Source organism: Schistocerca nitens, chromosome 6 (assembly GCF_023898315.1).
Source record: "Schistocerca nitens isolate TAMUIC-IGC-003100 chromosome 6, iqSchNite1.1, whole genome shotgun sequence".
NCBI lineage: Eukaryota > Metazoa > Arthropoda > Insecta > Orthoptera > Acrididae > Schistocerca > Schistocerca nitens.
In genome coordinates, this window is record NC_064619.1 from 236,168,830 (window position 1) to 236,183,263 (window position 14,434).

The 14,434-nt window shown below is 38.9% G+C and overlaps 1 protein-coding gene across 1 annotated transcript in view; it reads right to left on the reverse strand.

Annotated features, from left to right (window-relative positions):
• Positions 1 to 14,434, reverse strand: part of LOC126263301 (neural-cadherin-like) — a 234,588-nt gene that overhangs the window by 81,522 nt on the left and 138,632 nt on the right. The window contains exon 6 of the mRNA XM_049960389.1: positions 7,892 to 8,017. Within this exon, the coding sequence (XP_049816346.1) occupies positions 7,892 to 8,017 (126 nt within the window). The remainder of the gene's footprint in view (positions 1 to 7,891; positions 8,018 to 14,434) is intronic.

The window sequence follows — 14,434 nt, forward strand, 5'->3', positions numbered from 1 at the left end:
CAGTCTCCATAGTGGATTTGATGTTGGGGTGTATGGAGTTTAGATGTGTAAGGAAGTCAAGGAGTTTATCCATACCATGTGGCCAGATGACGAATGTGTCGTCCATGTAACGGAAAAAGCAAGTAGGTTTCCATTCACATGACGACAGGGCTTCCTCCTCGAGGGAGGCAAGTAATCAGGTGAAATTTCATTTATTAGAGGGAATTATGAAATTTTTCGATGTGAAAAATGGTTGTCAGTGCTGCTTTTTCTATTTGGCTATAGCCGAGTTGAGTCGAATGTAATGTTTTTAGACATAAACAGTGGAATTTTCTGTGCCATCAGGATTTTTGTGCAATAAAACTGTACCAGTGCCATGTCGTGGGGAGCATCAGTCACAAGGGCCAATTGTTTACTGGAGCTGAAGGTGGGTAGTCAAAGGACACGTTGGAGGCCATGCTTTAAGTGCTCAAAAGCCTGTTGGCAAACAGTAATCCACTGAAATTTAGCACTTTTTTTCAGGAGGTTGAGAAATTTGAATATATCTGATACCTGGGGGATAAATTTCCCTTAGTAATTGGATTCTCCCAGGAAGGACTGTAATACTTTAAGGATAGTCATTGGGGGAAGTTTGATGGTGGCTTTGACATTTTTATTCAGTGGGCATAAGCCATCCACATCAAGGATGTGTACCATGTAGCCAGCCTCTGGTTTAAGGAGTTCATATTTCTTTAAGCTGTAATAGATGACATTGAGTTGTAAGGTGCCATTGTGTTGTAAGATTTGTAAAGGAAGGCAAAGATTGTGTAGATGTGATTATCTCATTTTGCTAGTAACAAGGATGAGATCCAGGTTGTTAGTGCAGCACAGGACAGTGGGTAAACTGTTAACAGGTAATGGTGAATAACTGCAGGGGCACCATTCATGCCAGAAGGGAGGCAATTGTAGTGACAGAGGATGAAAGAGAAGCAATGACCCTGAACTGCTGGAAGCTTCATCTGATGGTAGCTATAGATACCCCTCTGCTATATCAGTTTTGCAAAAATATTTTACTGCTACTATTGTCTTAAAATGCATCCTAAACTCTGTCTGTCAGAAAGCTTATATTCAACATATTCTGAGATGCTAGAAGTCTCTTATTCATACATTTTATACAACGTGGAATGACAATCAATTCTGAAGCTTGCTTGGTAAAAGCTGAGTAAAAGCATTAGTGATGTGGTCTCTTTATTACCAGTGTAATTTTTCTGTATGACAATGCTCATATACACTCTGCATATCAAACACAAGTTTTTGCATCATTCGGGACTTTCTTTAATATCAGCCCAACAGCGTAGACTTGGTCTCAGGTGACTTTCACCACTTCAAGCACAAAAAGTGTATTGACTCCCAACATTATTACTCCAACTAAGAATTCTGAGATTGCTGTCATGGGCTAGCTGCAGCTCTTTTATACAGACAAAAGTTTTTAACACATTAATAGCTGTAAATGTTTAAACATGAATGATGACTAAGTAGAGAAGTAATACAATGGACAGTGTCACAATTTTTCTAATAATTTTGCTTTAATTATTCCAGTAATTTATTTGTAGCCTAACAGAGGTTATTTTCCAGTTAGTCCTGTATTTAGCAAGGGGATTACAGGTCCCTAACGTGAAACAATTTTGATGAAGGTAAGAACTAAAAACATGGAAGTCGGATGCTTTTATAGACCACCTGTCTGAGGAACTATAGTGAAGATACATTTCAGAGAAAATGTGGAGAATATCACAGATAAATCTCCTGACCATGTGAGTGTGACTTTAATATGGGAAGATTTCAATTTGCCACCTAAAGAACAGATGAGTAATGATAAAATGATTTAAAAAGATGTCACGGACAGGGATTCATAAGAGGTCGCTCTGAACATCTTTTCTGAAAATTACCTTGAGTAGTTAGCTACAGAACCATCAGGTAGAGCAACTTCTCATATCTATTAAAACTAATAGATCAAACTGTTCAATTCAGGGCCACTGAAGAGGCATTTAGTGACCATAATGCTGTTACAGTATCAATGGCTATAGGTACTAAAAGCAATATGGAGAAAGGAAGGAGAATTTTTTACTTACCATTTTGATAGGAAACATTTTTCAGGTCATCTAAAAGATCAGTGTCAGACATCCATATCTGGTGATGAAGATGATGAGTATTATAGACTCAAAAGGACTGCACAATATGCTTCAGACAGATGTTCTAAGCAAGATTGTGAGGGATGGGACAGACCTGTCTTGGTTCAATAGCAATGTAATAAAGATGCTATATGCACAAGGAGAACTTAATCACAGATTTAAATAAAGTCAAAGCTTTATTGACAAAGCAAAGCTGAATGAAGCCAAAATGAGTGTAAAGAGAGCTATTTGACAGTAATTAATCTGATGAAAAATACTAAGAAGTTTGATCTTGCAAAAAGTCAGCAAACTGTATGTAAGCTCAGTCATCAGTTGGCACTGAAATGGAAAAGAACACAGAGGGTCAAAACAATAAACTCGATCTTTAAAAATTGTTTTGCTGCAGAAGATCTTAGTACATTTCCTCCATTCAACTATGCCATGATTGCTGGAATGACAAGACAAATATTGGTGTGTGTGTGTGTGTGTGTTTTTTTTTTTCAACATTGTCTCCAAAGGATAGTGTAGTGGCATAGCTACCAGAGTGTCATCTGTGTCTACCCTTTAATAAGGAATGCTCACAACTAGAAGGCTCAGTGTGGTGCAAATGCGTGAAGCAAGCAGGCAACCATGCCATGGAGATGCACTTGTTCTTTCTACAGCCACTGAGAGAGTTAGAAAGAGGTCATATTTTTGTGGCCTTCTGAGTGGTGCGAAGTTCTTTTCAGAGAATTGCCATACAAGTTGGATGTGCTGCATCAGTTATTGAATGATGCTGGTATCAGTGGTCACAACATTTTGAGACTCATAGATGAGGTTCTGGAGGTGCATGCAGCACAGGTGCCCACCAGGATCATTGTATTGTAAGGGCAGCAGTGGTAGATCTTACAGATATCACAGGACAGATACACTATGTGATCAAAAGTATTTGGACACCTGGCTTAAAATGACTTACAAGTTTCTGGCACCCTCCATCGGTAATGCTGGAATTCATTTTGGTGTTGGCGCTTCCTTGGCCTTGATGACAGCTTCCCCTCTCACAGGCATACATTCAATCAGATCCTGGGATGTTTCTTGGGGAATGGCAGCCCATTCTTCATGGAGTGCTGCACTGAGGAGAGGTATCGATGTTGGTCGGGGACATGTGGCACAAAATCAGCATTCCAAAGCATGCCTAAGGTGTTCTACAGGATTCAAGTTAGGACTCTGTGCAGGCCAGTCCATTACAAGGATGTTATTGTCATGTAACCACTCCACCACAGGCCGTGCATTATGAACAGGTGCTCGATCGTATCGAAAGATGCAATTGCCATCCCCGAATTGCTCTTCAACAGTGGGAAGCAAGAAGGTGGTTAAAACATCAATGTAGGCCTGTGCTGTGATAGTGCCACGCAAAACAGCAAGGGGTGCAAGCCCCCTCCATGAAAAACACAATGACACCATACCACCACTGCCTCCGAATTTTACTGTTGGCACTACACACACTGGGAGACGACGTTTAGCAGGCATTCGCCATACCCACACCCTGCCATCAGATCGCCACATTGTGTACCATGATTTGTCACTCCATACAACGTTTTTCCACTGTTCAATCATCCAATGTTTATGCTCCTAACACCAATCAAGGCATCGTTTGGCATTTACTGGTGTGATGTGTGACTTATGAGCAGTTTCTTGACCATGAAATCCAAGTTTTCTCACCTCTAGCCTAACTGTCATAGTACTTGCAATGGAACTTGATGCAGTTTGGAATTCCTGTGTGATGGTCTGGATAGATGTCTGCCTATTACACAGTATAACCCTCTTCAACTGTGGGCAGTCTCTTTCAGTCAACAGACGAGGTCGGCCTGTACGCATTTGTGCCGTACATGTCCCTTCATGTTTCCACTTCACTATCACATTGGAAACTGTGGACCAAGGGATGTTTAGGAGTGTGGAAATCTCACATGCAGATATATGAAGCAAGTGACACCCAATCACCTGACCACGTTCAAAGTTCGTGAGTTCTGCAGAGTGCACCATTCTGCTCTCTCATGATATCTAATGACTACTGAGGTCACTGATATGGAGTACCTGCATTAGGTGGCAGCAGAACGCACCTAACATGAAAAATGTACATTTTTGGGGGTGTCTGGATAACTTTGCTCACATAGTTAAGAGGGCTTGTGAGCCCAGGTGTGTCAGCATGAATTTTTGTGAACCGTTATTGAACTAAGGGCACCCACACCTGGAGCGGGTCTTCCACTCATGTCAGAGCATCGATGTCCATGGCTTGATTGGTGTCTTCAGAGGATCACTTGGAAGATGGAATGACATGCCGTGTTTTTCAGTGGTGAAATCAAGCTCTGGCTGCGTGAAAATGGTGGTTGTTTGCATGTTTGATGTAGGCCTGGTGAATGCTGCCACATAGATTTCATTCATCCGAGACACACTGGCCCCTCCTGGGGTCTTTTGGTCTAGAGTGTGATATGTTACAACTCTCATTCACCTTTGGAGTTTTTGGAGGGGATACCAACCAGTGCTCGGTATGTGCAGAATGTTGTTAAACATGTTCTTTTGCCATTCTTGCAGCAGGAAGGTGATGCATTACCCCAACAGGATAATGCTTGCCCACACAGTCTGTGAAACGTAATGTGCTCTGCAAGATGTGCAGCAACTTCCCTGGCCAACACGATCTCTGGAATGGTCTCCAATCAAGCACACGTGATGCAACGAGAAGTAACTCAGCGATTTGTCAACCAACTTGTACAGAACTATATGAACAGGTTGAGCAGGTGTTTTGTAATGTCTTCCAGGTCATTCAACTGGATGCCAGAGACAGCACCTGCAATGCTGCATGTGGATGTTCCACTTCATGCTAATATGGGTGTTTCAGCATGGATTGATACCTGGTAACTCAGAATTGCTTGTGCTAATGAACTGTAAATGTAATCTTTTATGTACTCCACATGCATCTTTGCAACTACAAATCTTGACTAAACTGGAAACCTCTTCAAGGGTGTACTTTTTTCAGTTTTCCTTTTATTTTTCAGGCAGTGTTATTGAATTGCTGAGATGTTGATAGGTGCAGATGATGGGAGGGGAAGATAGAACAGAGGAAGAGGGAGACTACAGAGAAGAGGATGTGAGTGCAGGATGGGTGAAGTTAGTGCCATAGGGCAATGTTTGAGGCAGGTGTGGGGCAGATGCTAGTGGAGAATAAGGCCTAGAGGATTATGGGCAACTCCCATCTATGTCAGTCAGAGAATATGGTGTCTTGGAAATGGATTCAGATGCAATGAGCATTGAAGCAGCCATTGAAATGAAATATGTTGTTCCCAGCAGCATGTTCATCCACTGAGTGGTCAGCTCTGCTCTTGGCCATAATTTGACAGTGGCTATGAAGTCACTACAGTGTAATGAGCAAAGCGTCACACATCATTGCACATGCATAATGCGTGAGTGACTTTTTGGGTGGAAATGATTAAAATGCTGGTACTGTTGATGGTTAGTGGGCCTGATATGGGTGGAGGTCTGGATGGAGCCATTAGGGAGGTGGAGGTCAATGTCCAGGAGGATGGTACATTTGCTTATGAGGACCAGATGAAGCAGGTGGTTGAGGTGTTGAGACTCTGAAGGAATCTTGATAAAGTGTCTTGGCTCTAGGTACAGGTCATGAAGATACCATCAATGAAATCTGAAACAGACAATGGGTCTGGCATTTTGAGTGGTTAGAAAGATTTTCTGTAGATGGCCGATAGAAAGGTTGGTATAGAATGGTACCTTGTGGCTGGCCATGGCCATGCTGCAGATTTGTTGGTACATCTCCCCCTCAAAGGAGAAAAACTTACGTGGAAGAAGGGTAGTTTGTTAGATATATAATGAACGAGGTGGTGAATTTGTAGTTGAAAGGATTTTGGTAGAGGTAGTGTTCAACAGTGGCAAGACCATGGCATGGGGGATGTTGGTCTGTAGGGAGTTGGTGTCAACAGTGACAAACAGGGATCCAGATGTTTATGAGATGAGAGCTAGCGAAAGAAGTGGTTCACATTTTTTATATGAGCGTTCAGGTTGCAGGTAATTAGTAGGAGGTAGTCAATGAGAGCTTCTTTCAGTAACAACAGAGTAACCAGCTACAATGGTGTGTTCAGGGTTAGGGTTATGGATTTAGGCAAGCAAGTAGGAGCTTGGTATGTGGAGGTAGCTGGAGTTAGGAGGGAGATGGATTTAGGGAAAGATTCTGCATGAGCCTAAAAATTTGAGTTGAGAATGAAGGTTATTCTGGACTTCTGGGATGAGATCACCATGGCACATCTTTTATGTGGAAGAGGAATAAATGACGTAGAAGAACAAATCAAATATCCTGTGTACTATGCAGTTAAAGAGTAGAAGACATGAATTTAAACCCAAAAAATCCTATTTTCAAGCAGGAATCATTAATTATACTACTGTGCCAAGAATAATAATGATGATGTATGGAAATGTGGCTTAGATAAGTACAAATAATGTGGGTTTTTTATTTCTAAATTTCTCTTGTATTTCATTTCAAGGTGTGATAGAATATGACACAAGCCATACCACAGGAGATACTTCTGAGGTGTTGGAAGTAATATGAGTATTTTAATCGTTTTTCACCATAATAAGAATAAAAGGGTATTTGAACCATCTAGTAGCAGTCTATCATAGGCTGCTGATGCAACGTGCTCCAAGTGATTGGAAAATGGTGCACATCATTCCCATTTTATTAAGGCCTGTATTATTGTAAAATTATGTAACATAACTGATACCAGAGTATGATGACCTTCTTGGTAAATGAAAACCACCCCTAAAATATAGGAAACAACAAAGATTCTGCAATGAGCAATATTATGAAACTCAACTCTCTCTGTCCATCCGTAAGATCCAGAGGACAATACAGAATAGCATCCAGTTTAATGCTGTGGCTTCCAGAAAAGATTCAGTAGAATTCTGCAATGTGCCCAGAGATCAAAATATGATATTACAGAATACTGGATATCACTGCTATTGGATTCAAGACTTTCTAGCAGACAGATCTCTTCACATTTTTCTTCTATAGGGTAAAATCAACAGAGGTAAAAGTAACTCGAGGACTACTGTAAGAGAGTGTTATATTGCCCTTACTGTTCCTAATACATATAAATTATCAGTCAAAATTGTTCAGAAGTCTACAAGATCGTTTGTAGGTGATATTTTAGTTTTTAATGGAGTTGGAACGCCAGAAAAGTTTTCCAAAATGCACTTCACATTTTTCTTCTATAGGGTAAAATCAACAGAGGTAAAAGTAACTCGAGGACTACTGTAAGAGAGTGTTATATTGCCCTTACTGTTCCTAATACATATAAATTATCAGTCAAAATAGTTCAGAAGTCTACAAGATCGTTTGTAGGTGATATTTTAGTTTTTAATGGAGTTGGAACGCCAGAAAAGTTTTCCAAAATGCAGGAATATCTGCAGTGGATTGAGTTGTTTGGTGCAGGGACTGGCAGTTGACCATCAAAATAAGTACGGTAAGCAGCATAGCCCATTTGTAATTGTATCAAAATGAAATTTCAGTTTATTTGAATTTGACATTAATCTACACATTGGTATTTACTCTCTGTCAAGATTTTTAAATCCTGTTGAACAAGAATGAAAGCAGTTTACACAGAAAAATCTTATGGTTTTTCTTTTTGTCACTGATTTACCATATTGAGCTCTGAATACTCACCATATTTGTAAATCATCTTGATCTAATATAATTTATATCTTACCACAGTTATACTAACCTTGTTTGTTGAGACTTCACCCGTTTCTTCATCAACAGTGAATTTAGTTCCCTTTTGATTAGGTTGTTGAACAATGGAATATTTCACCTGTCCATTAACTCCCTTATCTTCATCTGTTGCATGTACCTGTACAAAAATTTCTCTAATCATCCCCACATTTGGAAACTGGCAATGCAATACCATAGCTTGATACTTGTAAGTAAAGGAAACAAGATGATACTTATCTTAAAGAAAATGTTATGGAAAGTTTTGCAGCAGGCATAAACAGTAGATCAATACTCCCATTTTTAAATAAGGAGGAAGATTAGGTAATATGCTCAGGGTCCAACAAGGCACATATCTAGCACTTAGTACTCTGCTCTATCTCATATAAAAAAACACTTTATCTTTATGACCAAAGTTTTAACTTTGCTTAGAAAATTAAGCTACTGTTTAAATGTGAACTTGCATCTGAAATTAATCACAGTAATTTAAACATTATTGTCATGAGGTGTTTGGTCAGTTGTAGCATAATTTTTCTTTGGTGTATTACTAAACAGCCACACAGTTCTCTAGATGTTATTGATAAAATAATTAATATATTGTAAATAAATAATTTCCAAAATGTTTAAGAAACCACATATCAGTAACACAGGTTGGTATTTGTTCAGACAGTTGTTGTTGGGAGCATTATAAATGTCATAAACATACAAATCTTCATCTTTTCTGGACATGTGGCTCACCTCTGGAATAACAGTATCCTGTATCTCAGCTATGAAGGTATGTCTTCACTGACATTCCTTCACTGCATGATTAGATACTTGCTCTCCTCAAGTTGATGGACATCTGCACAAGTTCTTCCCAATTCCTTTTTTTATAACTGGCTTCAGAGACACTGAGCCTTGTGATTATGTTGCTACCATTATTAGTTCATTTGCAGAATACAACTTTTACATTTTCCACTACATCTGCAGACATGACGTTTGCAATGATAAACAGTCTCTCTAGATGAACTGCTGGTCTTCCAAGACAGGTACTATCTTCCAGATCTTGTCTGTAAACTGATCTTTCATGCCATATATCACCATGCTCATAACTGTTGATTTCCACATGTTACTCATCCACAAAGGCACATCCATCTTCCCAACCAGATTTGGGTCTTCCATAGTTTCTCTAAATAACTTAAGGGAAATGATAAGACCATTCCTTTGAAGAGGATGCATCCTATTTCCCTCCCCACTCTTCTCCAGTCTGAGCTTGCTCTCCATCAGTAATAAGCTCATCATCAATGGGACATTAAAACTAAATTTGTACCACTGAACTGATTAGAGTAAAAGCTACCATAAAATGCATAAATTGTAAGAAAGGATGTATAATCTTAATCATTAATATCAAAATTAGTCCTGAGAAGTTAAGTATTCTTTTCTGCCAGTTAATGGTGAATCCCGACACCACTTTACATATTTTCCTATTCATGGTGTCTGCATTAAATATAACCATGCCAAATTGAGTAAAAATGCATAAGATTGCAGTAACACAAATAATGGATCTTACATGAAGATATTTTGGAGAAGAAGTTCCTCTTCTAGTAAGGTAAGAGGCAGGTGGAGGACAAGAGAACATGGTAAGGCTAATGTTAATAGGAAATGTTGACCACTGTAAAACATATGTATGAGACAGGGGAAATACCCTCAGACTTCAAGAAGAATGTAATAGTATCCAGAAAGTAACAGTAAGCAGATACTGAGAGGTCTGAATACTATTGAAATATCTTTTTAATAAGTCATTGTTGCAAAAATACTGAAATGAATTATTTACAGAAGAACGGAAAAACTGGTAGAAGTCAGTCTCTTGGAAGATCAGTTTGGATCCTGGGGAAATGTAGGAATACCAAAGGCAATATTGCCCATATGACTTACCCTAAAAGACAGGTTGAAGAAAGGCAAGCCTACATTCTCAGCATTTGTAGATTGACTATACATGCACTGAAAATAGGCTTCGGTTACAAGTATCAAAGGGCATGACAGAGAAGCAGTGGTCGAGAAGGCAATGAGACATAGTTGTAGCCTATCCCCAATGTTAATCAGTATGCACACTGAGCACGCTGTGAAGGAAGTCAAGGAAAAATTCAGGAATAGAATTAGAATTCAGGGAGAAGAAGTAAAAACTTCTAGGTGTGCTAGTGACATTGACAGAATTACAAAGACAGAAAAGGATTTGGAAGAGTTGTTTAACAGAATGGATAGTATCTTGAAAGAAAGATACAAAATAAACATCAACAAAAGCAAAGCAAGGGTAATGGATTGTAGTCAGATTAAACGGGGTGAAGCTGAGAGAATTAGATTAGGAAACGATACTTTAAAAGTAGTAGACGAGTTTTGCTATGGGCAATAAAATAAATGGTGGTAGCTGAAGTAGAAAGAATGTAAAATGTAGACTGGCAATAACAAGAAAAACATTTCTGAAAAAGTGGAATTTATTACCATCTAATATCAGTTTATTAATTAGGAAGTCTTTTCTGAAGGTATTTGTCTGGACTGCAGCCTTGTATGGAAGTGAAACAAGAAAAGAATAAAAGCTTTTGAAATGTGGCACTGCAGAAGAATGCTGAAGATTATAGAGATAGATTTCATAACTGATAAGGTGGTACTGAATCTATCTGGGTACAAAAGAAATTTAGGGATTAGTTGCTAGGACACATTCCAAGGCATCAAGGGATTGCATTTGGTATTGGAGGGCAGCGTGTGTGTGTGTGTGTGGGGGGGGGGGGGGGGGTGCAGGATATAAAAAATTGAAATTGTAGAGAGAGACTAAGGCTAGAATACAGTACTCAGATCCAAATGGATGTAGGTAGCAGTAGTTCTGCAGTGATGAGGAGGCTTGCACAAAACAGACTAGCAAGGAGACAAGGAGAAGAGCTGCATCATATCAGACTCTGAATTAAAGACTACAACAACAAAAGCCACTATCACTGTTCATCAGACTTTCTGTCATTCCTGTTTCCACATATTCTTTAATAATGGAGTACCAAAAAGATGTTGCTGTGGCCATAAGTATTGTTTTATCACACTCCATTGAAAGTCCAGTGGAGATACAACATTCATCTGCAGGGGAGTTGGTTTGTTGCAAAAGACAAATAGACTCGTAGTGTTGATGTTCAGTGTAGCATTCTACCACAGTGCATGGGGTCTGACTTTTCTAAGCAACACCACATTGCTTTCTGCAATAACAAATTGTCCTTTACTCATCCCAGAAGGTTTGCAATCTAAGATAGTGGGCAGAAAACACTTTAAACTGAAATTTACAGATGATTCTTGCTATCTTGAAATAACTGCTGTAACTGTCTCTGACAGGGATACGGGATTATCACAACTGTCGGAGATCAACCATCACTCATGGCCCTTGTCCCAGAGAGCACCTCAGTCAATGTGACTTCACTGCAGGTGGCACAATCAACATACGTCACACTCCTGGAAGACACGTTGTGTCATGTGGCAGGACCTTATGATTGACATTTGCATTTAAATGAGCTGCCAGCCTGGAGTGTCACTTCTGTTGGCCTCATGCATATGGAAACATATGTACAACTGCCTTGTAGCTGGTGTAAAACGATGACAATTATCTACATTTTATGAACTTCAAGTGCTCTGTTTCAGTTGGCAGTATTCACTTAGCATGAAGAAAACCTTCCATTACTTAATTTAACCATGTGCATACTTGTATGTTTAGTATATTCAATAAAATTGTGTTCATAATTATAACTTGCAACAGTGGCAACAAATATTACCAAATCTAGAATACATTGATAAATCTGGTGACATGGATCTGGAATTTATGAAACAGTAGCTTCTACAACAACACGAACAATGACAGAGCGATTGACAACTACTGCTATGCAATGGGAACATGGCTAACAGCTCACAGCCAACCAACTGAAACAGCATCAGCAGCATCTGGCCTTGCTACAGCAGCAAATAAGGGTGTTGTCCACTGTAAACAAGAAACTTTTGGCAATACCGACATTTCCATCATTTAAAGTCTGTATTGACAACAGGGAAATGTATCAATGTCATCTCAACCATCACTTCACTGCTTATGAGGTAACTGATTCAGACCTCAAAATATCATTTTTTTTTCTTTTGTGGGCTTCACATAGTGTGTTTCTGTTGTTACACAAGTGGTCCCCCATGAAGAATCTAGACATTTTGTCTTTTGCTGTTCTTGCTGCTGTTGTTGCTGGTTTGATGCAACTCTTGATGCTACTCAATCCTGCTCGAGGCTCTTTATCTCTGAAAACTGCTGCAACATACTTCCTTCTGAACCTGCTTACTGTATTCATCTCTTGGTCTCCCTCAATGACTTTCACTCCCCACACTTCTGTCGAATACTTAATTGTTGACATCAATGCCTTAGAACGTGTTCCATCAACCAGATCCTTCTTTTAGTCAAGCTGTGCCACATATTTCTCTTCTCCCCAACTCTGTTCAGTACCACCTCAGGAGTTAACAAATCTACCCATCTACTCCTAAGAATTATTCTGTAGCACCACATTTCAGAAGCTTCTATTATATTCTTATCGTCCATCTTTCACTTCCATATATAGCTTAACTCCATAAAAATACCTTAGAAAAGTCATCCTAACACTTAAATCTGTATTCTGTGTTAACAAATTTCTCTTCTTGTGAAACCCTTTACTTGCAATTGGCAGTCTACATTTTATATCCTCTCTACTTTGGCCATCATCACTTTGTTGCTGCCCAAATAGCAAAACTCATTTACTGCTTTAAATGTCTCATTTTCTAATCTAATCACCTGATTTAGTTCTACTTCATTCCATTATATTTTGCTGAACTTCATAAAATGTTATCAGATCATTATGGTTATCAATCCCACATATCATGTGCTAATTTAAAAATTTGCCAGCATTGTAAAAGGTAATCTGAATCCTATAAGGCTGGTTCATAGACATCCAGGATCTTAATCGTCTTGTAAATTTTTCTGCTTCAGCCAAACATGCCAAAAATCGTATGCAGCTTCAGTGATTAGAGAGTTACTCATCAGATATTTGCCAAATAAAGAAGTTCACACACAGGCTTTACGGCATTCTGATCATTCTTTACAGGAGGTGCTTAAAATAACTCAGGCTTTAGAATCAGTGTAGGAACCACAAAGGCATTGGAGGCTCAGTCCATTGAGTCCACAGTGCCACAGGAAAAATGGCATACACATGTCATAAGCACGTAAGGAAAAATGAGGCACTCTCAGGCCATTCAGGTAAACATGCTGGTCACCAGAAATTTCTTTTCTCTATGCATAACAGGCAACCGGATCTCAGACAGAGCAGCACAGCTCCAGGTGCATCCAAACAGTTGTTATCTAGTTGTAGTTCCTCTTCTGAGAACTTATTGAACTATCCACCTGAACAGAAAATTAATCATTTAGCCTCTTGTCCAAATTATTTCAGCTAACATCCTCACTCCTGCTGCCAACCTTGGTTGGCTGCCTGTTGTACTTGTGACACTAAAAGTTGAATTACTAGTGTGTAAGTCACATGGTAGAAGGTGGAATAGGAACAGAGATGAGTCAAAGACAGAATCTTGTTATACTGTATCCTTTTACTACCACACTAGACAGTGTAATTCAAATGAAGCAGTGCAAAACATTAAAATTTTAATAGATCCAGAAACCAGAAAACCTATAAACTTATTATTAATGTTACAAGTTTTTAGCCATGCAGTCACTGCATATACTGCTACATTATCATCTATCATAAATGGTAATATCTATATCATGTTAGGTTCCCCCATACTAAAACTGTTTCATAGAAAAGTAACTGCTTATGATAAGTTTCTTACAAAACGTTTCTAGAAAACTTCCATTCTTGGCTATTAGTTCTAGCACTACAAAAACATATTTAGTTTAGACATATTCAAACAGCTTGGTTTCTCAATTACAGAAAATGTGCATTTCGTATCATCTGAGAATCCATTCCAAGGCATACAAGAATTAACTGCTGCATATATAGATCCATTTAATACAGGACTGGAAGTTATGGATGTGGCAGTGGAAATTCTTTTACAACATGCAGCTTTACCTCATTTTGTGCATACACACCCAATCCACATGTATTATGGGATGCTGTTAAAGTGAATTAGAGAGACTGGAGAAATTTGAAGTTATTTTCCCTGTCTCATCCAGCCAGTGATATCTCCACTAATCATTGAAAAAAAAAAAAACCACATGGTTCTCTCCAAATGAATGGCAATTTTAAAGCTATAAATGCCCAATGGATACTTTCCAAATTCTGTGGTCGGATGACCTGTTGTAAAAACTGAACAAAAGTGAATGCCATACTAAAATCAATCGATATGACTTGTACTTTCAGTTACCTCTACACCTAGGAGGTCAGTAACTGTTAGCATTATATACTTTTTTCAGTCTCTGTCAGTACAACTGGCTGGTTGTGGTTTTCCAACCACATTTGGAATGGTTAATACAGAACATTCTTTTGTGCTCAATGACATCATCATTAAGGGTGTGCCTAAGACATGAAAATTCTTCCAG